The following is a 27494-nucleotide window of genomic DNA, read 5'->3' as shown; positions in this document are numbered from 1 at the left end:
TTTGTTTACTGCTGATAATGGCTGAAAACTATCTAATTGCAAGTTTAAGTCTTTTTTGGCTTCTTTGTTGTTTGGCAGGTGTTCATATTTTTACAGTTTACCCCAGAATAAACAATTTTTTAATTGCACAAGTTTTTTCTACTCTTTTCCGTCCTTGATAGTATTAAGGAAATGATCTGACACTAACCCTTAGATGAATTTTATTTGATTTACAAGTTTCCTTTTTCATTCCTCATAGAGCATATTACTCATTCATCTAGAAAAGTTTAGAAAGATTTTCATAATAGGGTTTAGTTGACAGGAATAGCAGAAAAGGGAAATGTTTCTGATGGAAGAGAATCAAGTTCAAATGTTGATGGGCTTAGGAGCAGGGACAAAAGACCCAGAGGAGGTGAAGACAGGAAGAGACACGGTGTCCTTATGGAGTTGACGTGGGGGCATGGAGGATACAGGTGAGAAACACAGTGTCAGCCCTGCAGCTGGGAGCCCCTCTTAAGTCATAGACTGTTAGGACTGGCAGGGATTTCAAAGACCCCCTGCATTTTACAGATGAAGAGACAGGCTGAAGAGGCTAAGTAACTTGCTCAGTGTCACTCATAAAAGTGACAGAGCTGGGATGAAAACCCACATCCCGAGTAATAAGCCAGCATTCCTACCACTTCCCCCAAGATCTAAGAGTGCAGAACTCTGAACTAGAGGAACGTTCCTAAATGTGGTATTTAAGGACCCTTTGCTATTGCCGTTGTTTCTAATACACCGGAGCGGTTTGGAGATGCCAAGATTAATTTATCTGATGAAGGAAGGCATGTTGTATTAACATACAGCACGTCAGCATTTCTCAGCCGTTTGTGAAGCGCACTCTCTCTGATGTTTTCTCCCCACCTTCCAGGTAGCCGTACTAGCCAAGGACAGTTATATTGAGCTTTATTTTATTTATTTATTTATTTTTATAAATTTATTTATTTTTGGCTGTGTTGGGTCTTTGTTGCTGCGCAGGGGCTTTCTCTAGTTGCAGCCAGCAAGGGCTACTCTTCGTTGTGGTGCACGGGCTTCTCATTGCAGTGGCTTCTCCTGTTGTGGAGCATGGGCTGTAGGTGCATGGGCTTCAGTAGTTGTGGCACGCAGGCTCAGGAGTTGTGGCTCGCGGGCTCTAGAGTGCAGGCTCAGTAGTTGTGGCACACGGGCTTAGTTGCTCCGCGGCATGTGGGATCTTCCCGGACCAGGGCTCGAACCCATGTCCCCTGCACTGGCAGGCGGATTCTTAACCACTGGGCCACCAGGGAAGTCCTTGATTGGGTTTGTTGTTGTTGTTGTTGAGTTGCATGAGCTGTTTATATATTTTGAAAATTAAGCCCTTGTCGGTTGCATCATTTGCAAATATTGTCTCCTAGTCTGTAGGTTGTTTTTTCATTTTGTTTTTGGTTTCTTTTGCTGTGCAAAAGCTTGTAATAAGTCTGATTAGGTCCCATTTGTTTATTTTTGCTTTTATTTCTATTGCCTTGGGAGTCCTTTAGCAATTCTTAATGAAATTAAAATGAAATGAAAGTTACATACTCTCAGTATTTGATGCAAAGAAAACATTTGTTTTTCTTTTCTTTTTTTCCCTAGGTGGTTCTGGAATGGAGCCGGGATCAATACCATGTTTTGTTTGATTCCTACAGAGACAATATTGCTGGGAAGTCCTTTCAGAATCGGTGAGAAGAGATCAGTTTTGGAGAGTAGCTTATTTGGGCTTAAATAAGCCTTGAAATCACCCATGCTTTAAGTAGAACAGTTGAAGAGGTCTTTCCAAGTTGTAGGTATGGTTTAGCTTGTTCAAGACTACTCCCATGTGAAGGTACCTTGTAATCCATCCTCACGTTTTATGGATGAAAAATTTGATTGCCAAAGAGCAATCCTGCTTTGCAGTATATTGAGTACTTTAAGTTACACGATCTCGCTTTGTCCTTGCCCCAGTTCTGTGAGCTCAAGGTAATTCCATCCCCCTGTAGGATGAGGAAGCCAGGCGGCTACTCTGCAGCCAGTTCCAAGCCCCGGCCAGTGTTCTTCTGTTGACATCACTGTGTTAACCAGAGCATCTGCTGTGGTATCCACCAGGACTGGATGCCCACATGCCCCTGTGGTCACCACATCTGGCTGCCTCGCTGTGGGGAGGAGCAAACCACCTCACAGGTTGGGTCTTTTTCTCCTTAAAGCCAAGCTTCTTGGTGCAGCCACTCCTGAATGCTGCCTTCACCCTTTTCCTTGGAGACTTTTTCGTCCTTCACAAGACAGACCCCAAAGTTAAAGCAATGTTTTCCAACATCCTCCTTCCCTTCTCACAGCTAAAATAAGTCACACACGGTCTTTTCATTTTTTTGTCTGTAAAACTGTTACTTGTATGGTTTTATATCATAAGCAATATATGTCTATGGTCAAAAACAGTTCAAACATTATAGAAAAAGAAAAACAAAAAGAAAAAGTAAAGCCTCTCTCTGTTCCATTCTGAATTTCCCCTGACCCAGAGGAACCATGGTTAATGAATTTTTGTTTCGGATTCTTCTGGTGACCGTCCTTTCAACTTAAAAAAAAAAAGCAAAAACAAAAAACGGAGTTCTCTCCTTTTTGGTTTACTCACTTTATGCAGTATCTATTAACTGCTTTCCATTGTAACGGCACACAGCTAATCACTATAGGGCAAGGAGCACGGGTGACCAAAAACAAATGTGAGGTAGCTAACAAAGGTAGTTAACCTCACAGATGGACCTTGGTCTAACTGTCAGAGGCCATAATCAGAAACTTCCCTAGATCCTGACTGTCCATTTTCCCTGGAGGATAGACACCATAAGTCCTCCTCTCTACCTTCACTGAACCAGAAAACCTAGTGAAAGTGTAACTAGTAATCGGTGTCAATTGATGCACTTGGACCATTTTCTGGGAGCCTCTAGACTGCATCAGCAGTTCTGCTGGAGCTCTTGTCCCCGCTTAGAAGCACTTCGTTGCGCCTCTATCCACTTGTTATGAGTACCTGTATGGTCCCTATCAAATAAGTAGTTTTTAAAAAAAGCTGTGCTAATTAGACATAGATGTATGCACTGTTATAGTCCTGAACCTCTCAGCGAAGAAGGGCTGTAGGATTCCTTGAGTTAGCCTAAGCTTTACTTTAAGCAAGTGAAGGGCGAAGTAGGGAAACTCTAGATCTTTCTCTTAGGATCTCTTAAAACAGCAGTTTCCAAAGAACCTGGGGGATCTGCGAAATCAGAGCTATATTTATAAGAGCGCTGAGGTGTTATTTGCCTTTTTTTACTGCGTTGACATTTGCACGAATTGTGTAAAAGCCATGGTGGGTAAAATTGCCACACCTTAGCACAAGCCACTGTAATTCACCACCGCCACATATCTGCACGGGGCAGAAAAAAGCCGGTTCGCTTAAGAATGTTCCTGAGGAAGCAGTAAAAATCGTTGATTTGATTCTACCCTGACCCCGTGAGTACACATTTTCTTAATGTTCTGTGTGATGCAACGGGAAGCACACCTCAGGCACCTGGCTGCATGGCGATTGTCTTGAGGAAAAGCCCTCTCGTGGTTGTTTGAGTTGCAGCCTGAACTCACTGTTCTGTTTCATGGATCACCATTGTTATAACTTGAAAGGACAGATGACAGTGTCATTACTCAGACTTGTTATATTTGGCAGGTATTTTCTTGACAGTAAACAAAGCGATCCTGTGTTTGAAAGGAAAGAAATGATAGTATTTGCTGCCAAAGATAAAATTTGAGCTTTGAAGTGAAAATTAGAATTTTGGAAATCTTGTTTCCACCACTGTAAGCCTAATAGCTTCACAATACTGTAAAGACTTCTCTGATTAGATTTGCAGCATTATCCAAGAAAATTGCGTTTGTTAATATTATGTAAGAAAATTAAGGAAATATGTCACATTTGGCAGAGCTGCATAACTCAGTAAGCTGTTGTTTTCCAGATGACCAATGCATTGATGTTACAGAATTTCACATGGGTGAAAGCCATTCAAAGTGCAAGAAAGACCGATGGACTTTAATGTAAAAGCACAAAAAGTTCATTAATGTAGTTTCAGATCACACATTGCAACCAATTTTTAAGAAACTTCCCCTTATTTTGGTGTAGTATCAAAGAAGAATATGCACTATTATTTGAAAAGGCTATTAAAATACGCCTCCCCTTTCCAAGTACGTATCTGTGGGCCTGGGTTTTCTTCAACCAAAAGAGCATATGGGAACAGATTGAATTCAGATGATTTGACATGCTTGCTTGCTTGCTTCTACTAAGTCATTAAAGAGATTTGGAGAAATGTAAAGTAATGCCTCTCTTCTCACTAAATTGTTTTGTTGTTTCAGAAAATACTGCTATTTTCATTTAGTTTTTATTTTATTTTATTTCTTTTAAATTTACTTATTTTTGCTGCATTGTGTCTTTGTTGCTGCACGTGGGCTTTCTCTCGTTGCGGTGAGCAGGGGCTACTCATCATTACGGTGCGCGGGCTTCTCATTTACGGTGCCTTCTCTTGTTGTGGCATGCAGGCTCAGTAGTTGTGGCTCTTGGGCTCTAGAGCGCAGGCTCAGTAGTTGTGGCGCATGAGCTTAGTTGCTCCGCGGCATGTGGAATCTTCCCTGACCAGGGCTTTAACTGTGTCCCCTTCATTCGCAGGCAGATTCTTAACCACTGTGTCACCAGGGAAGTCCTATTTTATTTTTTAAAAATATTTATTTGGTTGCACTGGGTCTTAGTTGTGGCTTACTGGCTCCTTAGTTGTGGCAGGCGGGCTCCTTAGTTGTGGCATGTGAATTCTTAGTTGTGGCATGCATGTGGGATCCTGCTTCCTGACCAGGGATCGAACCCGGGCCCCCTGCGTTGGGAGCATGGAGTCTTAACCACTGCGCCACCAGAGAAGTCCCTGCTCTTTTCATTTAAAAAGTTATTTATGTTAACCCATGAAGGGGTTTATTATTGTTTTAAAATGAATTTTCGAATGTCTGATTTATTTTTGAAAATGGCAAGTGTGAATCTTTAGAGAAATGCAGATCAAAACTACAATGAGGTATCATCTCACACCGGTCAGAATGGCCATCATCAAAAGATCTACAAACAGTAAATGTTAGAGAGGGTGTGGAGAAAGGGGAATGCTCTTGCCCTGTTGGTGGGAATGTAAATTGATTCAGCCACTATGGAGAACAGTATGGAGGTTCCTTAAAAAACTAAAAATAGAACTACCATACAACCCAGCAATCCTACTACTGGGCATATACCCTGAGAAAACCATAATTCAAAAAGAGTCATGTATCACAATGTTCATTGCAGCACTATTTACGATAGCCAGGACATGGAAGCAACCTAAGTGTCCATCGACAGATGGATGGATAAGGAAGATGTGGCACATATACACAAGGGAATATTACTCAGCCATAAAAAGAAACAAAATTGAGTTATTTGTAGTGAGGTGGATGGACCTAGAGTCTGTCATACAGAGTGAAGTAAGTCAGAAATAGAAAAACAAATACCGTATACTAACACATATATATGGAATCTAAAAAAAAAAAAATGGCTCTGATGAACCTAGGGGCAGGACAGGAATAAAGACACAGATTTAGAGAATGGACTTGAGGACACGGGGAGGGGGAAAGGTAAGCTGGGACGAAGTGAGAGAGTGGCATGGACCAAATGTAAAATAGATAGCTAGTGGGAAGCAGCCACATAGCACAGGGAGATCAGCTCAGTGCATTGTGACCACCTAGAGGGGTGGGATAGGGAGGGTGGGAGGGAGACGCAAAAGGGAGGGGATATGGGGATATATGTATATGTATAGCTGATTCACTTTGTTATAAAGCAGAAACTAACACAACATTGTAAAGCAATTATACTCCAGTAAAGATGTTAAAAAAAAAAAGTAAATTATATCCAACCACACACACACAAAAAGAAAATGGCAAGTGTAGATAGTTATAACCTAAAAACAAAAGCTTTTAGGGTTCCTTAAGAACATTTAAGAGTGTGAAGTGTCTGGACCCTAAAAAGTTTGAGAATAATTCGTTAATGTAGCAGTTCTCAAGCTTCAGTGTGCAGCAGAATTCCACAGAGGGCTTGAGAAAATACAGTTTCTCCCCATCTCCAGAGTTTCTGCATCTGTAGGTCTCAGAGGGGTGCAGAGAATTTTCATCTCTAACAAGTTCACTAGTGATACTGAAACCACTGGTCTGGTGACCACACTTTGACAACTATTGTATTAACGGATTCTTAATGAAACATAATTTTCCTCCTTCTCCAACTTTTATTTTAACAATGCTGATTTTCCTAAGAAAAGCTCAAAATGGCCTTCTTTCACTCCCAACATTTATTGAGTACTCACTCGGCCTACTGTGTCTGATGCTGTGTTGCGTGCTGGTGGTGCACAGACGCATAAATCTCTGCCTGGACGGAGCCTCAAAACTTTTAGAAGGAAAACTAGCTCAGAAAATCTAGATACTGAGGTCAGCAGTTTTAATCAAACACTCTTGTTCTCTTTCTGAAGGGTGTGGGTGTGTGTTTTAAATATTTCTTCTCTTAATTTTAGATTGCATTAAAATATAGTTTGATTTTTATGTAGGGATATTTCAAGATTATCTAATTTCGATGATGACAAGAAAATGGATCATATGTAATATCTAATATACGTAAAAAAACCATAATGTTTATAGGAAGTTTTCATTGTTTTGCTAGTGTTTCTACATGTCTTTTTAATGTTGTTTGCCCTGAATGAAGAAAAAAATCCCATTCTATATGCCAGTGACCAATGAATATGTGAACTGTCTGCTGCTGCTAATTGTGAGGGCTTGAGTCAGCCTGGGCTCAGTTTTGTCATCTCTAAATTGTAGATATTAGATGAAGTGTACAATCTCTTCCAACTTTGTTTCTAAGATACTATTCATGTTCTAAGTTTTCCTCTCTGCTTTATGTGATGTAGAACCAAGGGACTATTGAGTGCCTTCATATTCACTTAAACTAATAAAAATAAAAGGTATCACCACGGCTTTGGTTCTGAATCATAGGTAACTTTCTTAGTCTTCAGCTCTAAGTTAAAGACTTCCTTCTCATCTGGAAACTAAGCTAGTGGTCTGTGGTTAGAACAAAAGACTCACACTCACTGTGACCATGTCTAATAAGTAGAAAAACAACTGACTCACTGACCAGGGGCAGATCACACGATCTCCTCAGGGTTGTCGGTTTAACACCAGAGGATTGGATTGATCGTGTAATACAGCCTTACTAGAAGCACCAGCACATACATGCATTATTACATACTTATGCTGTTTTCCTCAGTTGAACTTGCATGGATATCTCTTGACTCTATTAAAACAATCTTTAATAGCAGATAATTACTCTTACAGAAAAGCTTTGGAATGTGCAAATTTTTGCCTCCTTTTTAAAAGCCTTTTCTTTCTAAAATATGTCACTTAAGCTTTTTTTTTTTTCCAAATTAATTTTGAGTCTGAGCATAGATAGATCACCTGTGAACTTGGGAGTGAGATGACTCTGGATAATTTACTTGCGGGTAATGTGAGGCATTTTTTTTTTTAATAGGAAAGACTAATGTTTATGTTGAGGGAATGAACTAATAGTTATTTGGACAGTAAATACATATTAAACCCCACTATGTCCCAGGCACTATTCCTAGGCATGTAGTGATGAACAAGAGGAGCTCATTGACCTCATCTAGAACTGATATTTTAGTGGGGAAGGCTTTTTTTTTTAACTTAAAAACATGAACTAAATCTACCTATAAATCAGTAGTTCTCAATGTGAGTTTTTGGACCAGCAGCATTGGCATTACTTGGGAACTTGTTAGAAATGCAGATTCTGGGGCCCCACTCCAGAACTAATGAATCAGAGACTCTGGGGACGGAGCCCAGCCATCTGTTTTGAAAGTCCTACAGGTGATTCTGATGTCTGCTAACATTTGGGAACCATCCATATAGACACACGCGGAAGAAAACCTAGATGAGGAAGCATTTGCGTATCGTTACAGTAAGGAGAGAGAGCCTGAGCCTGTACAGGAAAGAGAGGAAATAATTAATGAAGAGGGGCACAGAATGCGTGACACCATTTTTGCCTTAGAGATAGTTGATCTAGTGGAAGACAGACATCAAAAAAAATAGTACAACCAGTATGCTAAGGCTTCTTTAGAGTACAAAGTACAGTGGAAGTTGCTTCTTAAGCAGTATATTTTCTTTGTGGGAGGTGAGGGAGGAGGGCATTTGGGGAATGAGGAAGTGGTTAAAAAGAAGCATGAAAGAAAGGATATTCTAGGCAGAGGGAGAAGCATGTTCAAAGACACAGAAGCCTGCAAGTTCTTATCCTGTTTGGGTAAGGGCATACACATGGAGCGTCTAGAGCACAGGGTATAGATTATGAAGGAGTTTAGATTTTATTCTACGGGCAGTGGTGCACCTTTACGGGAGGGTTGGTAGATGCTCAGCTGTCACTTGTGTCTGAGTATGAGCTGATTGATTCTGCATTTTCCACATGAAGCTCTGGGTCCCCTGGAACCTCTTTGACCTTCATCTCCTCTTATGCTCTTCCCTTTGCTCCTGTTGTCTCTGCCACACTGGCCTCTAGTTCCTTAACCATGCCAGATAGGCAGCTGCCTCAGGGCATTTGCACATGATGTTTCCCTTCTCTGGGCTCTTCTTCCCCAGTTGCCCACATGGCCTGCTTCCTCACTTCCTTCATCTCTTTGCTGAAATGCCACCTTCCAGTAAGGCCATCTCTGCTCTCCCTGTTTAAAACTGACCCCCCACTTAGACGTACTGTGTATCCTCATTTTCTTTATAACATGGAACATCATCTGGCTTCACTTATTTGGTTTATTTCCTGTCTTCACCTTTCTAGAATGTAAGCTTCATGAAGGCATAGATTTTGTTTTTTTTTTGTTTACTGCTGAGTCCCCAGCACCTAGAACAGTGCCTAGCACATACTGAGTGCTCAGTAAATATTTATTCACCAAATGGATAAGCACTCCTTTCATCCAGTCATCTCACCTGCTTCTTTTAAGCTATAAGTGTTTGTCACTCTGTTTATTTTTTTCCTTCCATAATTTGAAAGATTTATCCACCAAACTGCATTTGTTTTCCCCTGAGATAATTAACCCTGTGGCCAAAAGTCATGTTTTGCTTAGTCTTTGGAGCCCTTCGTGCTGCTGGGGGCCTGATCCTGTGCCTGGCCTGTGAGAAAGACAAAAGGAGGGTAAGCTTTAGGTCCTTGGCCTAAAAAAAAAACCAGCAACCAAAAAAACAACTCCCCCCCCCCCAAAAAAAAAAACGAAAAAAGCAAAGAAACTGTACTGTTTCTTGGAAAAGATCAAACCTGAAACAGAAGTATCCGAATTATGTCTATGTCACTATGAACTCCCGTGTTGTAGGTCTGGAGCAGACTCTGAAAGATGGGTAGGATTATGGTAAGTTGATGAAGGAAAGGAGAAGAAAGCTTTCAGCAGGGGTAAAACCTGAACAAAAACACTGAGATGGAGCTTAGGATACTCAAGAATTAAAAGCCTGCCTGACTCCTTAGGGGTAAGATAGTAAGGGAAAAATCAAGCAGGTTCGGGAAGGTCTTCTATGCTAGTAGTGTTCAAGTAAATCATCGAGTTCCTCACGTTGCAGGCACAAATCCTAATCCGCTGGGTACTTTAGGGAACAAAACAGGTATGTTTCCTGCTGCCTTGGGGCTTACATTCTAGGGGAGGGACACATGAATTACCAGTGTATGTAACATGTTAATTATTTCATAGGTGATCATTGCTATGGAAAAAAAAAAACAGAGTAGGGCGAACAGGATGGGGAGGGGCCAGGCTTGGGGGCAGCTGGGAATGGGAAGCCTGTAGCATTAAAGAGGGCCAGGTCTTCATTGGGGACTGCTGGCTAACTCTTTTTTTTTGATAATTTTGTTTAAGCTTCTAATTTCTTTTCTATGTTTGGCTGCATTTGTATCCCAGCTTTCTCACTTGCTAAACTGAGAATGTAGCAGTTTAAAGTGAGCTTCTAAGACCTCCCCCACAGCCTTAAAACTGAAGGGACAGCAGCCTCCACTGGGTAGCTGTGATGATCAGACGATGCAAAACTGCATAAAGTGTCTAGCAGAATGCAACTCCAGAGAAGGGGCTCAGTAAATATTAGTGCCCAAGCCCCAGTTTGAAAGCATGCAAGTCTGTGGTATACGCCATGGTTGGATCACCTTTTCGCTGATTTTTTCATAACCTCTGAGTTTAAACCCTGTTATGCTCTTATTCCCAAGTATGTTGGCAACATGCACATGAGCTGGAGGACTTGTGTGTTTACCCTAGGCTCTGTCTGCCCATGCCGATCGACGTGGTTTACACCTGGGTGAATGGCACGGATCTTGAGCTACTGAAGGAACTGCAGCAAGTCAGAGAGCAGATGGAGGAGGAGCAGAAAGCAATGAGGTAAAACTGATCGTCAGAAAACAAGACACACAAAGCTCTACACTTGTAACTAATGGTACATTTCAGAAGGTAAGATGATGCTTACACTGCTGTTCAAACAACAATCTGCATCTCAAATTCATGCCGTTACAAGATTCTGGCAGTCATGCAGCCGACCCTTGTTTCTTGGCGCCCAAGGAGGACTCGGCCACTTCGGTGAGATCTTGGCCTCACTTTGTCAGGTGGCCATCTCATGAATGTGGTGTTCTAGTGACGCCTTGGTCTCCAAAGGGCCTAAAGGTGGAGGAGCCACCTAAGGGAGCCCTGGGCTTCCTGCTCATTCAGTCTGAGTCCCAGATGTGATGATAACTTCATGAAGTAAGCTTTTATCATGCAGAATTGCTACACAGTAAGATGGATTAGTCCCTTGAAAATAAAACAGGCCTACAGACATAAGTTTTTTTCCATTTGATAAAGGCAGTAAAAAGTATATTTGTTACCCTTTTTAATATCAAATAGTATACTATGGAACTAGAAACCTTGGTAATTTTTTTAAATATGGAATTTTGATTATCTTATTTATCTGGGAAAAGTACAGTGGGCTTCTGGAGAGCCTTCTGAGCTGGAGACCTGGCTGATGTAACTTCCTCCGATTCCTCAGGAGTATTTACTGAGAATTTCCCCGTTCATTTCTTTGTAAATGTTTTGGGTGCCCCCAGTTGCAGGCCTTTGGCCATGTCATACTGCAACACATTTGTCTCTCTCTCTGTGCTCCTCCCCAGTGCATGAAAATCACTTTGATAGCCTCGCCTCGTAACTATGTTTTACTAGTAAACGTAAAAGCTTATATTTTAAGTAAACTTTTGTGGTTACTGTGGGTGGTACGTGATAATATTTGTTGATCATAGCATATTAAAATGTATAATTTATTATGCATCTTAAATGTTATACACAGTACAGTACTTCTTAACTTACTGGTTGGTTCTCGTGGAGTAACCAGGAAAATCAGTGTTAAGTTCCCTCATTCACATGTAAGTCTAGCACTAGTCCATGCATATATAATGAAATCTATTTGCTTTCACTAGAGAAATCCTTGGGAAAAACACAACGGAACCAACTAAGAAGAGGTAAGCATTTTGATTTTCCTCTCAGTAATGAAAATCAAAGGAGGGAGGTGAAACGTCTAGGTTCTTCTCCCTTGCTTTTGTTGAGTACACAACAAAACAGAGTAAGTATTTTTTACTTACTCTGTTGCTCCTGTTCAGTCCCTCTGCTTTTGGTTTTTGACCCCCAAATTAAGTGCATCCGTTAGATGAGAAAACAGAGGCACAGCTGATTGAGAACTGTGGTTATTCTGGTTGTAGCTAACCAAAACTTTATCGTTTCTAGATACGTTAGGTAAGGTTTTTCTTCTTTGTCGTTTCCATTAATCGGTCTTGATGTGCTGTTCTCTTGGTTCACCTAAGTCTAACTTACACCAGTGTTTTCATTTATAGAATCTATGTCCATTGTTTAACTATGTGTTCAGTGTATATTTCCTTATCTTTAAAAGCTGTCATAGTTGTATGTCTTATATTTAAGGACTTGGGAAGGAGATTTAACCCAATGACAAGAATCAGATGATCTCTCTTGATTTGAATCATACCTGACTCTGATAGGTCCTTAAAACAAGACCGTCTCACTAACAGGCGGAAATCTCTGTTAACTGCCACTTCCCCACTGAACCATTAGACTTAAAATAGAAGAGTTATTCATAGAAATGATCCAAAAGTGCCTTCTGAATCATCTGTTAATGTTAATTATGCATATTTATTTATAAATACCTATTGCTAATACTGTTATTTTTATTTATTTTTAATTTATTTTTGGCTGCATTGGGTCTTCGTTGCTGCACATGGGCTTTCTCTAGTTGCGTTGAGCGGGGACTATACTCGTCGTTGTGCGTGGGCTTCTCATTGCGGTGGCTTATCTTGTTGCAGAGCACAGGCTCTAGGTGCACTGGCTTCAGTAGTTGTGGCTTATGGGCTCTAGAGAGCAGGCTCAGTAGTTGTGGCGCACGGGCTTAGTTGCTCCACGGCATGTAGGACCTTCCCGGACCAGGGCCCAAACCCGTGTCCCTGCATTGGCTGGCGGATTCTTAACCACTGCACCACCAGGGAAGTCCCCAAGACTGTTATTTTTAAATGACTTTTAAATTGAAGCAATGATGCAACATTACAGAAAGGTTGAGAGGAAAGACAAGAACTCACATAATTCTTTGGCCCTCACTCAACAATTATGATCATTTTCTTATTCTATTTTCATGTATGTTTTTATAGTAAATAATTTATAATCTTTGCAATTTTGTGTCCTACTTTTTATTTTATATAATCATACATATTTCTATGTTGATAAATTATTGTAATACTTCTTATCAATTTTAATATATAATATTCCATAAAGTAACTGTACTATAATTTGCTAAATGTTGGGTACTGCCGTATTTTCACTTTGTAAATATTTTGTGATACTATATTTGGGCCTATGGCATTTTCTGTGTGTGGGTTTGTTGTTTTTCCTGTTTTTGTTTCTCTTCTACTTGGACTAGATTCCTGGACATAAACTAATGAGGAAGAAACGTATGTATGTTTTCATGGGTCTGAAGAAGTATATATGTATATATAATGTAATTGCTTTTCCAAAGAGGAAATGGGGAACCCATCTGGAGGGATACCTGCAGAGTTTGCTGCCCTTGCACTAACATTGCATCATCATTTTTTGAGGGGTGCTAATTTAGTTAAAGGGTCATTGTTTTCTTTTGCATTTCTTTGAATATTAGTGAGGTTGCACAATTTCATGTAGTCTGTTAACTGGTCATAGCTCCCACCTTCTGAGTTCTCTAGCTGTGTCCTTTGCCCATTTGTTTAATTTAGGTATTTCTTATGTTTAGACAGGAATATTTCATGTAACTTCATAAAACTTTGTCACATTTGCTTTTGTTTGCATCAGTGTCCTGTCATATTCAGTGTACTTAATTGTATTCTAGTTGGAATTGGTAAACTGTTTCTGGTAAGATGATACTCTGTTAACCAGAAGTTTTCTACTTCCTAATCTGTCTGATATTGGGCTTTACTGGAATTACAAATAATGTTTAAAACAATAGTAATGAAGTGCTTAATTTCTTGTACACCTTTGAGTTAGTAAATTTTGTGGCAGTCTTATTTTATTTTTTAAATTTATTTAATTATTAATTAATTTTTTTTTTTGGCTGCGTTGGGTCTTTGTTGCTGCACACGGTCTTTTTCTAGTTGTGGTGAGGAAGGGCTACCCTTGGTTGCAGTGCATGGGCTTCTCATTGCAGTGGCTTCTCTTGTGGAGCACGGGTTCTAGGCGTGTGGGTTTTGGTAGTTGTGGCACATGGGCTCAGTAGTTGCAGCTCGTGGGCTCTAGAGAGCAGGCTCAGTAGTTGTGGTGCACGGGCTTACTTGCTCCACAGCATGTGGGATCTTCCCAGACCAGGGCTCGAACCTGTGTCCCCTGTAGTGGCAGGTGGATTCTCAACCACTGCGCCACCAGGGAAGTCTGCAGTCTTATTTTATTAACAGGAGTTTGAAAGCTCTATCTTTCGAGTTGCACTTGTTTGATAGTTTTATGCCATAGTTGCTAACTTACTAAATTTTTATATTCTTGAGATAAAATTCCTTGTTTATTGAAAGATCATGATTTTTAAACAAAATATAGAAGAAACACCTGTGAAATTTAGTAGTACCAACAAGCTTTTCAGTGTTGATTAAATTTTCAAGCATGTAGTTGTGAGCATGTTCATGTCTCTTTCCAGTGAGAAGCAGTTGGAGTGTTTGCTGACACACTGCATTAAGGTGCCAATGCTCGTCCTGGACCCAGCTCTGCCGACCAACATCACACTGAAGGACCTGCCATCTCTTTATCCTTCTTTTCATTCTGCCAGTGACATATTCAACGTTGCAAAACCAAAAAACCCTTCCACTAATGTCTCAGTTGTTGTTTTCGACAGTACAAAGAATGGTAAGATCTTCTTGTGGGTATTTTAAAATCATGTTATCATTGGATGTTGTAATAACAAAATTTTGAATGGAACAGAATTGGTTCACTTTTAAAGAAATGCCTGATAAACCAAAAATGTAAAAAGGGGAGCTACCATTGGATTTCAGCCCTGCTGTCAGAAAGGGATTGCATCTGTTTTACTCTGTGTAATACACATGCCTTCCTGTGCTGTGGTCGGGACCTTAAACCTGGTTCTCACTCAAATTTACCGTATTCTCTCGGCTGGGAGGTATTCAGGAGGCTTTATTTTTTTTCTTTTTTCTTTCAAAATTCCTCAGCAAGGTTGTTTTCTGCAGCTTGGACTGACCATACTTGGAGCATTCATACTTTAAGTTCTGAATCATGTGGTTATGCAGTTGATTTGGCCCGATAATAGAATTAAATTTGTAGTTCTTGACATAGAACTGCACCCGCATCCTTAGAGATCCCGTCCTCTCCTCGGCCACTGAGCTGCTGAGCCCCACGCCTGCGTCTCCTTCAATCATCCTTCCTTTTGTCTCATCCTTCCTCTGTGCTGAGTGACTCTCCCAGGAAGCTCTGTTTTCACTTGTGTAAAATGAAAACTGTCGCATTCTCTTTACAGCCCTGTTCTCAAGTTCCCATTCTTTCAATGCCGTACCTCCCAACCTAAATCTTTGGAACCATCTTTGACCCGTTCATACTCTAACCAGTAATCCGCCTCATCCTATGACTTGCTTTTTTGCAAAAACCTTAGGTTCTTACCTTTCATACTCATCAGATTTCTTCTACACCAGACTGAGTTTCTTCACCCAGGCCCCAGTGATAGATGCCTGTCTGCTCTGCCGGCCTCTGAAGTTCTTCTCTGATCTGTCTAGCATGAAACTGATAAAATCAGAGTTTTCCAATTTGTTTACAGTTGCTATCCCTTTGGAGAGAATAATAGTAGTATATATTTGTTTTTCACGTGGACACAAATTCCTCTTGCTGGTGTTCCAGATGGAGTTTTAATTGCCTTGGTCCTGCCCATCGGCCCTCGCATCCCTGCCCTCCTCGCATCTCCTCACAGCCGCCGGCGTCATCTCACAGGTGTGGGGCTGCCTGTCCTGAGCCTCTTCCTCTCCCAGCCCATCTCCTATTCTTTCCAGCCCCCTCTCCAGTTCTGTCTCCATGGAGATCCTGGACTAGTACATTCACAATGATTTTATTTTTCTGTATCCCTGTAGTACTTGTAACCTAACTCACAACTTAGTTTTTGAGTGCACAGGAGTTTATGGTGTTCTCATCTAATTTCTTTTTTTTTTTTTTTTTGCCGTACGCGGGGCTCTCACTGTTGTGGCCCCTCCCGTTGCGGAGCACAGGCTCCAGACGTGCAGGCTCAGAGGCCATGGCTCACGGCCCCAGCCGCTCCGCGGCATGTGGCATCTTCCCGGACCGGGGCACGAACCCGCGTCCCCTGCATCGGCAGGCGGACTCTCAACCACTGCGCCACCAGGGAAACCCTAATTTCTTTTTTTAATTCACCATTTATTTTCAGCATTTTATTTTATTTATTTATTATGTATTTATTTATTTTGGCTGCACTGGGTCTTTGTTGCGGCACGTTGGATCTTTGTTGCGGCACGTGCGGTCTTTAGTTGTGGCAGGCGGACTTCTTAGTTGCAGCACGCGAGCTCTTAGTTGCAGCATGCATGTGGGATCTAGTTCCCCAACCAAGGACTGAACCCGGGCCCCCTGCATTGGGAACGCTGTCTTACACACTGGACCACCGGGGAAGTCCCTCATCTAATTTCTTTAGGGCAGAAACCTTATCCTCACCATTTGGTGTCCTGAACAGTGTCTAACACAGTGCTCATTTCCTGGTACTTATTATTTGTGATTTGAAAGGAAACTATGACTTTTCTAAGCAAAGGTATCTCCCCTTCACACCATAGACCTGTTTCTGAACTATTTTGTATAACTAACTTTTTTTTTTTTTACTTATAATTACTATTTATTTTTATTATCATTATTATTTACAGTGAGTAATTTTTTTTAAACATCTATATTGGAGTATAATTGCTTTACAGTGGTGTGTTAGTTTCTGCTTTATAACAAAGTGAAAAATATGGAACGCTTCACGAATTTGCATGTCATCCTTGTGCAGGGGCCATGGTAATCTTCTCTGTATCATTCCAATTTTAGCTTATGTGCTGCTGAAGCAAGCACTAACTAACCTATTTTTAAAATTTAGGTTATATTTTAAAATATATAGGGAAAGTACAGGGGTAATTTTTGACAAATTTAACAAGTTATATGATTTATTGTTTTGCTAAATATAGCTTTGTTTTTATTTTCTTTCTCTTTATTTTAACATCTTTATTGGAGTATAATTGCTTTACAATGGTGTGTTAGTTTCTGCTTTATAACAAAGTGAATCAGCTTTACATATATCCCCATATCTCCTCCCTGTTGCATCTCCCTCCCACCCTCCCTATTCCACCCCTGTAGGTAGTCACAAAGCACAGAGCTGATCTCTCTGTGCTATGCGGCTGCTTCCCACTAGCTATTTTACATTTGGTAGTGTATATATGTCCATGCCACTCTCTCATTTCGTCCCAGCTTACCCTTCCCCCCTCCCTGTGTCCTCAAGTCCATTCTCTACGTCTGCGTCTTTATTCCTGTCCTGCCCCTAGGTTCTTCAGAACCTTTTTTTTTTTTTTTTTAGATTCCATATATATGTGTTAGCATACGGTATTTGTTTTCTGACTTAACTTCACTCTGTCTTTCAGTCTCTGGGTCCATCTACCTCACTACAAATAACTCAATTACGTTTCTTTTTATGGCTGAGTAATATTCCATTGTATATATATGCCACATCTTCTTTATCTTTTCATCTGTTGGTGGAAACTTAGGTTGCTTCCATGTGCTGGCTGCTGTAAATAGAGCTGCAATGAACATTGTGGTACATGACTCTTTTTGAATTATGGTTTTCTCAGGGTATATTCCCAGTAGTGGGATTGCTGGGTCATATGGTAGCTCTCTTTTCAGTTTTTTAAGGAACCTCCATACTGTTCTCCATAGTGGCTGTATGAATTTACATTCCCACCAACAGTGTGAGAGTGTTCCCTTTTCAACACAGCCTCTCCAGCATTTACTGTTTGTAGATTTTTTGATGATGGCCATTCTGACTGGTGTGAGGTGATACCTCATTGCAGTTTTGATGTGCATTTCTCTGATGATTAGTGATGTTGAGCATCCTTTCATGTGTTTGTTGGCAATCTGTGTATCTTCTTTGGAGAAATGTCTCTTTAGGTCTTCTAACCATTTTGGGATTGGGTTGTTTGTTTTTATGATATTTAGCAGCATGAGCTGCTTGCAAATTTTGGAGATTAATCCTTTGTCAATTGTTACATTTACAAATATTTTCTCCCATTCTGAGGGTTGTCTTTTCGTCTTCTTTATGTTTAAAAAATATGGAACACTTCACGAATTTGCATGTCATACTTGAACAGGGGCCATGCTAATCTTCTCTGTATTGTTCCAATTTTACTATATGTGCCTCCGAAGCGAGAGCTAGCTTTGTTTTGTTTTTTCTTTTTTTTTTAAGTTTTGAATTTTATTTATTTTTTTATACAGCAGGTTCTTATTAGTTATCCATTTTATACACATCAGTGTATACATGTCAGTCCCAATTGCCCAATTCATCACACCACCATCCCCACCCTGCCGCGGCTTCCCCCCTTGGTGTCCACATTTGTTCTATACATCTGTGTCTCAACTTCTGCCCTGCAAACTGGTTCATCTGTACCATTTTTCTAGGTTCCACATACATGCGTTAATATACGATATTTGTTTTTCTTTTTCTGATTTACTTCCCTCTGTGTGACAGTCTCTAGATCCATCCACGTCTCAACAAATGACTCAATTTTGTTCTTTTTTATGGCTGAGTAATATTCCATTCTATATATGCACCCCAACTTCTTTTTCCATTCATCTGTCGATGGGCATTTAGGTTGCTTCCATGACCTGGCTATTGTAAATAGTGCTGCAATGAACATAGGGGTGCATGTGTGTTTTTGAATTATGGTTTTCTCTGTGTATATGCCCAGTAGAGGGATTGTTGGATCATATGGTAATTCTTTTTTTCATTTTTTTAAGGAACCTCCATACTGTTCTCCATAGTTGCTGTATCAGTTTACATTCCCACCAACAGTGTAAGAAGGCTCTCTTTTCTCCACACCCTCTCCAGCATTTGTCATTTGTAGATTTTCTGATGATGCCCATTCTAACTGGTGTGAGGTGATACCTCATTGTAGTGTTGATTTGCATTTCTCTAATAATTAGTGATGTTGAGCAGCTTTTCATGTGCCTCTTGGCCATCTGTATGTCTTCTTTGGAAAAATGTCTATTTAGGTCATCTGCCCATTTTTGGATTGGGTTTTTTGTTTCTTTAATATTGAGCTGCATGAGCTGTTTATGTATCTTGGAGATTAATCTTTTGTCTGTTGATTCGTTTGCAGATATGTTCTCCCATTCTGAGGGTTGTCTTTTTGTCTTGTTTATGGTTTCCTTTGCTGTGCAAAAGCTTTGAAGTTTCATTAGGTCCCATTTGTTTATTTTTGTGTTTATTTCCATTACTCTAGGAGGTGGATCAAAAAAGATCTTGCTGTGATTTATGTCAAAGAGTGTTCTTCCTATGTTTTCCTCTAAGAGTTTTATAGTGTCTCGTCTTACATACAGGTCTCCAATCCATTTTGAGTTTACTTTTGTGTATGGTGTTAGGGAGTGTTCTAATTTCATTCTTTTACATGTAGCTGTCCAGTTTTCCCAGCACCACTTATTGAGGAGACTGTCTTTTCTCCATTGTATATCCCTGCCTCCTTTGTCATAGATTAGTTGACCATAGGTGCGTAGGTTTATCTCTAGGCTTTCTATCTTGTTGCATTGATCTATGTTTCTGTTTTTGTGCCAGTACCATATTGTCTTGATTACTGTAGCTTTGTAATATAGTCTGAAGTCAGGGAGTCTGATTCCTCCAGCTCCGTTTTTTTCCCTCAAGACTGCTTTGGCTATTCGGGGTCTTTTGTGTCTCCATACAAATTTTAAGATATTTTGTTCTAGTTCCGTGAAAAATGCCATTGGCAATTTGATAGGGATTGCATTGAATCTGTAGATTACTTTGGGTAGTATAGTCCTTTTCACAATATTGATTCCTCCAGTCCAAGAACATGGTATATCTCTCCATCTGTTGGTATCATCTTTAATTTCTCTCATCAGTGTCTTATAGTTCTCTGCATACAGGTCTTTTGTTTCCCTAGGTAGGTTTATTCTTTTTGTTGCAATGGTAAACGGCAGTGTTTCCATAATTTCTCTTTCAGATTTTTCATCATTACTGTATAGGAATGCAAGAGATTTCTGTGCATTAATTTGGTATCCTGCAACTTTACCAAATTCATTGATTAGCTCTAGTAGTTTTCTGGGGGCATCTTTAGGATTCTCTATGTATAGTATCATGTCATCTGCGAGCAGTGACAGTTTTACTTCTTTTCTATTTGTATTCCTTTTATTTCTTTTTCTTCTCTGATTGCCGTGGCTAGGACTTCCAAAGCTGTGTTTCTCTGCTCAATCCCTCCCATTAACATTAACAAATACTCTCTCAGCTTAATTCCTGAGCCTTATTTCCAAACAAACTGCTACTGTCCTATTTCTTCCTCTTAGCAGCCAAAGTTCTAGAAAGAATTATCTAAGTTTGTTGCCTCAATTTCTTCTCCTCCCATGTGTGCTTTAAGCCACTTTAAAACAACTTTGGCCCCTCTCACTAATTCAAAATGGTGATCGCTCTGAAGTGACCAGTTATCTCCGTGTTACTGAATTGAATGGATGTCCTCTGGTCCTCACCTCACTTGACTCTCAGCAACAGTCAAAACTATCGCCCACTCTTTCTTCCCTCATTCTGTCTTCCTTGGGCTTCTTCCACAGCTACACATTCTCTTGTTCCTCTTATCGTGGCAGCTTCTCAGTGCTTTGCTAGCTCTTCCTCCTCTAATGGACCTTTAGATGCTGGAGTTCCCCAGGAATTGGTTTTACTTGTTTTTTTTTTTTTTCCCTCAGTTTGCACTCTTTCTCTAAATGTTTTCATATATACATATGGCTTCAAATATCAGTTTTGCAAAGTGTGGTTCATGGGCCAGCCTGTACCAGGATCACTTGCAGAGGGTGAAGTGGGGCATGTGGCAGAGTGGGAGAAAGGAGTGTTAAAATTCAGATTCCCTGGCCCAATCCAGGGTCTACCAAATTAACTGTGGGTGGAGACTGGGAATCTGCATTTTAAATTCATTCTCCAGGTTATTCCCATACCAACTAAAGTATGGAACCACTAATTTGATTTGTCACATTAATAAGGACAGCTCAACATCTCCATCTGCTGACTTATTAAAATCATTGCCTTATTTTCTCAAATGTTAGGAAACAAAAATCAGAAAAACAGGAACAAAGTAAGGAACAAAGGAGATGAAAGAATTATCTGCCTCATGAATAATCAAGATTGGATTATGTCAGCTTTTGACTTTCCTAGCTCCAAATGGGAACTGTTCTATATTTGGGTTTTAATTTTTAATCCTTATCCAACTGAATAAAAATGTAAGAATTGGAATGACTATTTCATCACACACAGTCTCTTAAAATGCAGCATTTTATTCTTTTGTTGTTATTTCTGAGATATACATTTTAAAGTAATAACTAGAATTATGACTTATAACATTATACCAGAACATATAAGATTTTTAGAAATTTCATGTAATGTCTGAAACATTTATATTAACATATTTCCATACAAATAACCCAAAGAAAGTTTAGTATTAGTTGTTTTGTTTGTTTATTTGTTTTATACTGCAGATTCTTATTAGTCATCAATTTTATACACATCAGTGTATACATGTCAACCCCAATCGCCCAATTCACACCACCATGCCCACCCCACCACGGTTTTCCCCCCTTGGTATCCATACGTTTGTTCTCTACATCTGTCTCTAAACTTCTGCCCTGAAACCGGTTCATCTGTACCATCTTTCTAGGTTCCACATACGTGAGTTAATATACGATATTTGTTTTTCTATTTCTGACTTACTTCACTCTGTGTGACAGTCTCTATATCCGTCTACGTCTCAACAAATGACTCAATATCGTTCCTTTTTATGGCTGAGTAATATTCCATTCTATATATGTACCACATCTTCTTTATCCATTCATCTGTCAATGGACATTTAGGTTGCTTCCATGACCTGGCTATTGTAAATAGTGCTGCAGAGAACATTGGGGTGCATGTGTCTTTTTGAATTATGGTTTTCTCTGGGTATATGCCCAGGAGTGGGATTGCTGGATCATATGGTAATTCTATTTTTAGCTTTTTAAGAAACCTCCATACTGTTCTCCATAGTGGCTGTACCAATTTACATTCCCACCAACAGTGCAAGAGGGTTCCCTTTTCTCCACACCCTCTCCAGCATTTGTTGTTTGTAGATTTTCTGATAATGCCCATTCTAACTGGTGTGAGGTGATACCTCATTGATGTTTTGATTTGCATTTCTCTAATAGTGATGTTGAGCAGCTTTTCACCTGCTTCTTAACCATCTGTATGTCTTCTTCGGTGAAATGTCTATTTAGGTCTTTTGCCCATTTTTGCATTGGGTTGTTGGTTTCTTTAATATTGAGCTGCATGAGCTGTTTATATATTTTGGAGATTAATCCTTTGTCCATTGATTCATTTGCAAATATTTTCTCCGATTCTGAGGATTGTGTTTTGGTCTTGTTTATGGTTTCCTTTGCTGTGCAAAAGCTTTGAAGTTTCATTAGGTCGCATTTGTTTATTTTTGTGTTTATTTCCATTACTCTAGGAGGTGGATCAAAAAAGATCTTGCTGTGATTTATGTCAAAGAGTGTTCTTCCTGTGTTTTCCTCTAAGAGTTTTATAGTGTCTCGTCTTACATACAGGTCTCCAATCCATTTTGAGTTTACTTTTGTGTATGGTGTTAGGGAGTGTTCTAATTTCATTCTTTTACATGTAGCTGTCCAGTTTTCCCAGCACCACTTATTGAAGAGACTGTCTTTTCTCCATTGTATATCCTAGCCTCCTTTGTCATAGACTAGTTGACCATAGGTGTGTGGGTTTATCTCTAGGCTTTCTATCTTGTTCCGTTGATCTATTTTTCTGTTTTTGTGCCAGTACCATATTGTCTTGATTACTGTAGCTTTGTAGTATAGTCTGAAGTCAGGGAGTCTGATTCCTCCAGCTCCGGTTATTTCCCTAAAGACTGCTTTGGCTACTCGGGGTCTTTTGTGTCTCCATACAAATTTTAAGATGATTTGTTCTAGTTCCGTAAAAAATGCCATTGGCAATTTGATAGGAATTGCATTGAATCTGTAGATTGCTTTGGGTAGTATAGTCCTTTTCACAATATTGATTCCTCCAGTCCAAGAACATGGTGTATCTCTCCATCTGTTGGTATCATCTTTAATTTCTCTCATCAGTGTCTTATAGTTCTCTGCATACAGGTCTTTTGTTTCCCTAGGTAGGTTTATTCTTTTTGTTACAATGGTAAACGGGAGTGTTTCCATAATTTCTCTTTCAGATTTTTCATCATTACTGTATAGGAATGCAAGAGATTTCTGTGCATTAATTTGGTATCCTGCAACTTTACCAAATTCATTGATTAGCTCTAGTAGTTTTCTGGTGGCATCTTTAGGTTTCTCTATGTATAGTATCATGTCATCTGCAAACAGTGACGGTTTTACTTCTTCTTTTCTATTTGTATTCCTTTTATTTCTTTTTCTTCTATGATTGCAATGGCTAAGACTTCCAAAACTATGTTGAATAATAGTGGTGAGAGTGGACATCCTTATCTCGTTCCTGATCTTAGAGGAAATGCTTTCAGTTTTTCACTGAAAAACATCATTGAGAATCATTGAGAATGATGTTTGCCGTGGGGTTGTCGTATATGGCCTTTATTATGTTTAGGTAGGTTCCCTCTATGCCCACTTTCTGGAGAGTTTTTATCATAAATGGGTGTTGAATTTTGTCAAAAGCTTTTTCTGCATCTATTGAGATGATCATATGGTTTTTCTTCTTCAGTTTGTTAATATGGTTTATCACATTGATTGATTTGCATATATTGAAGAATCCTTGTATCCCTGGGGTAAATCCCACTTGATTATGGTGTTTGATCCTTTTGATGTGTTGTGGGGATTCTGTTTGCTAGTGTTTTATTGAGGATTTTTGCATCTATATTCATCAGTGATATTGGTCTGTAATTTTCTTTTCTTGTAGTATCTTTGTCTGGTTTTGGTATCAAGGTGATGGTGGCCTCATAGAATGAGTTTGGGAGTGTTCTTTCCTCTGTACTTTTTGGGAAGAGTTTGAGAAGGATGGGTGTTAGCTCTTCTCTAAATGTTTGATAGAATTCAGCTGTGAAGCCATCTGGTCCTGGACTTTTGTTTGTTGGAAGATTTTTAATCACAGTTTCAATTTCTACTTGTGGTTGGCCTGTTCATATTTTCTATTTCTTCCTGGTTCAGTCTTGCAAGGTTATACCTTTCAAAGAATTTGTCCATTTCTTCCAGGTTGTCCATTTTATTGGCATAGAGTTGCTTGTAGTAGTCTCTTAGGATGCTTTGTATTTCTGCGGTGTCTGTTGTAACTTCTCCGTTTTCATTTCTAACTTTATTGATTTGAGTCCTCTCCCTCTTTTTCTTGATGAGTCTGGATAATAGTTTATCAATTTTGTTTATCCTCTCAAAGAACCAGCTTTTAGTTTTATTGATCGTTGCTGTTGTTTTCTTTGTTTCTATTTCATTTATTTCTGCTCTGGTCTTTATGATTTCTTTCCTTCTGCTAACTTTGGGTTTTGTTTGTTCTTCTTTCTCTAGTTCCTTTAGGTGTAAGGTTAGATTGTTTGAGATTTTTCTTGTTTCTTGAGGTAGGCTTGTATAGCTATAAGCTTACCTCTTAGAACTGCTTTTGCTGCATCCCGTAGTTTTTGGATCATCGTGTTTTCTTTGTCATTTGCGTCTAGGTATTTTTTGATTTCCTCTTTGATTTCTTCAGTGATCTCTTGGTTATTTAGTAACGTATTGCTTAGCCTCCATGTGTTCTTGTTTTTTACGTTTTTTCCCCTGTAATTCATTTCTAATCTCATAGCGTTGTGGTCAGAAAAGGTGCTTGATATGATTTCAGTTTTCTTAAATTTACTGAGACTTGATGTGTGACCCAAGGTGTGATCTATCCTGGAGAATGTTCCGTGCGCAGTTGAGAAGGAAGTGTAATGTGCTGTTTTTGGATGCAACGTCCTAAAAATATCAATTAAATCTATCTGGTCTGTTGTGTTATTTAAAGCTTCTGTTTCCGTATTTATTTTCATTTTGGATGATCTTTCCATTGGTGTAGTGAGGTGTTAAAGTCCCCCACTGTTATTGTGTTACTGTCAATTTCCTCTTTTATACCTATTGGCAGTTGCCTTATGTATTGAGGTGCTCCTATGTTGGGTGCATATATATATTTATAATTGTTATGTCTTCTTCTTGGATTGATCCCTTGATCATTATATAGTGTCCTTCATTGTCTCTTGTAACATTCTTTATTTTAAAGTCTATTTTATCTGATATGAGTATTGCTGCTCCAGCTTTCGTTTGACTTCCATTTGCATGGAATATCTTTTTCCATCCCCTCACTTTCAGTCTGTATGTGTCCCTAGGTTTGAAGTGGGTCTCTTGTAGACAGCATATATTTGGGTCTTGTTTTTGTATCCATTCAGCAAGCCTGTGTCTTTTGGTTGGAGCATTTAATCCATTCATGTTTAAGGTAATTATTGATATGTATGTTCCTATGAGCATTTTCTTAATTGTTTGGGTTTTTTTTTGTAGGTCTTTTCCTTCTCTTGTGTTTCCCACTTAGAGAAGTTCCTTTAGCATTAGTTGTAAAGCTGGTTTGGTGGTGCTGAATTCTCTTAGCTTTTGCTTGTCTGTAAAGCTTTTGATTTCTCCATCTAATCTGAATGAGATCCTTGGTAGAGTAATCTTGGTTGTAGGTTCTTCCCTTTCATCACTTTAAGTATATCATTCCACTCCCTTCTGGCTTATAGAGTTTCTGCTGAGAAATCAGCTGTTAACCTTATGGGAGGTTCTCTTGGATGTTATTTGTCGTTTTTCCCTTGCTGCTTTCAATAATTTTTCTTTGTCTTTAATTTTTGCCGATTTGATTACTATGTGTCTCAGAATGTTTCTCCTTGTGTTTATCCTGTATGGGACTCTCTGTGCTTCCTGGACTTGGGTGACTATTTCCTTTCCCATATTAGGGAAGTTTTCAACTATAATCTCTTCACATATTTTCTCTGGTCCTTTCTCTCTCTCTTCTCCTTCTGGGACCCCTATAATGCAAATGTTGTTGTGTTTAATGTCGTCCCAGAGGCCTCTTAGGCTGTCTTCATTTCTTTTCAATCTTTTTTCTTTATTCTGTTCTTCAGCAGTGAATTCCACCATTCTGTCTTCCAGGTCACTTATCTGTTCTTCTGCCTCAGTTATTCTGCTATTGATTCCTTCTAGTGTAGTTTTCATTTCAGTTATTGTATTGTTCATCTCTGTTTGTTTGTTCTTTAATTCTTCTAGGTCTTTGTTAAACATTTCTTGCATCTTCTCGATCTTTGCCTCCATTCTCTTTCCAAGGTCCCGGATCATCTTCACTATCATTATTCTGAATACTTTTTCTGGAAGGTTGCCTATCTCCACTCCATTTAGTTGTTTTTCTGGGGTTTTATCTTGTTCCTTCATCTGGTACATAGCCCTCTGCCTTTTCAGCTTGTCTATCTTTCTGTGAATGTGGTTTTTGTTCCACAGGCTGCAGGATTGTAGTTCTTCTTGCTTCTGCTGTCTGCCCTCTGGTGGATGAGGCTATCTAAGAGGCTTGATGGGAGGGACTGGTGGTGGGTAGAGCTGACTGTTGCTCTGATGGGCAGAGCTCAGTAAAACTTTAATCCACTTGACTGTTTGGTGGGGCTGTGTTCCCTCCCTAGGACTCTTCATTTGTGAAGTGTTTACTGAGCGCATACTATGTGCCATGTACTACTCAGTGCTGAAGATGCAGCAGTGAGCAGATGGACAGAAATCTCGGCCCTTAGCAAATTTACATCTTGGGCGGCTTGCCTGGTGGCACAGTGGTTAAGAATCCGCCTGCCAGTGCAGGGGACACGGGTTCGAGCCCTGGCCTGGGAAGATCCCACATGCCGCGGAGCAACTAAGCCTGTGCGCCAAAACTACTGAGCCTGCGCTCTAGAGCTCGTGTGCCACAATTACTGAGCCTGCATGCCACAACTACTGAAGCCCACATGCCTAGAGGCTGTGCTTCACAGCAAGAGAAGCCACTGCAATGAGGCCCGTGCACCACAATGAAGAATAGCCTCTGCTCGCTGCAACCAGAGAAAGCCCACACACAGCAACAAAGACCCAACACAGCCAAAAATTTAAAAAATAAATAAATTTTAAAAAATATTTACATCTTGGCAGAGGGAGCCAGACAATTGATACAACGTACAAGTAAATTATGTAGTTTGTAGAAGATAAATGCTGTAGAGAAAAATTGAGCAGGAGAAATTGAGTGGTAGGGCAGACTCCCCAAGAAGGCGATTTTTGAGTGAAAATTTAAAGGAGGTGAGAGAGCCAGCAACATGAATATGTGGGGAAGGAGTGATTCTCCATATATTCCCTATATATAAGGTAAGTGTATATATATATATACACATATATACTTATATAAGTAAGCCAGTGCAAGGGTCCTGAGGCAGGAGGGTGTCTGACATGTTTGAAGAAGAACAGGGAGGCCAGTGTGGCTGGAATAGAGTGAACCAAGGGGGAGAAGGCAAGAGATGAGCCCAGAGAAGTCACAGAGACCAAATGGTACAGGCCTCAGTAACCACAACGGGCTTTAGCTTCCAATCACAGTGCGGTGAGGAATCAATCATTGGAGGGTTTGAGTAGAGGAGTAATGTGATCTGACTTACATTCCAGAAGGATCAGTCTGGCTGC

The 27494-nt window shown here is 39.8% G+C and overlaps 1 protein-coding gene and 2 non-coding genes across 5 annotated transcripts in view; 1 reads left to right on the top strand and 2 right to left on the bottom strand.

Annotated features, from left to right (window-relative positions):
- The window catches only part of GNPTAB (N-acetylglucosamine-1-phosphate transferase subunits alpha and beta), an 83465-nt gene that overhangs the window by 23662 nt on the left and 32309 nt on the right, over positions 1 to 27494 (top strand). For 2 of the 3 annotated variants that reach the window (XM_060025477.1, XM_060025476.1), the window contains exons 2-5: positions 1609 to 1694; positions 10326 to 10445; positions 11510 to 11551; positions 14242 to 14447. In XM_060025477.1, coding sequence (XP_059881460.1) covers positions 1609 to 1694; positions 10326 to 10445; positions 11510 to 11551; positions 14242 to 14447 — 454 coding nt within the window. The remainder of the gene's footprint in view (positions 1 to 1608; positions 1695 to 10325; positions 10446 to 11509; positions 11552 to 14241; positions 14448 to 27494) is intronic. The other variant, XM_060025478.1, reaches the window with a different exon arrangement.
- On the bottom strand, positions 16546 to 16652 carry LOC132434667 (U6 spliceosomal RNA). The gene has a single exon (XR_009521383.1). It is a non-coding gene; the product is annotated as a U6 spliceosomal RNA (small nuclear RNA).
- Positions 17894 to 18000, bottom strand: LOC132434682 (U6 spliceosomal RNA). The gene has a single exon (XR_009521397.1). It is a non-coding gene; the product is annotated as a U6 spliceosomal RNA (small nuclear RNA).

This window comes from Delphinus delphis, chromosome 11, assembly GCF_949987515.2.
Source record: "Delphinus delphis chromosome 11, mDelDel1.2, whole genome shotgun sequence".
NCBI lineage: Eukaryota > Metazoa > Chordata > Mammalia > Artiodactyla > Delphinidae > Delphinus > Delphinus delphis.
This window is presented reverse-complemented; position numbering and strand designations above follow the sequence as displayed.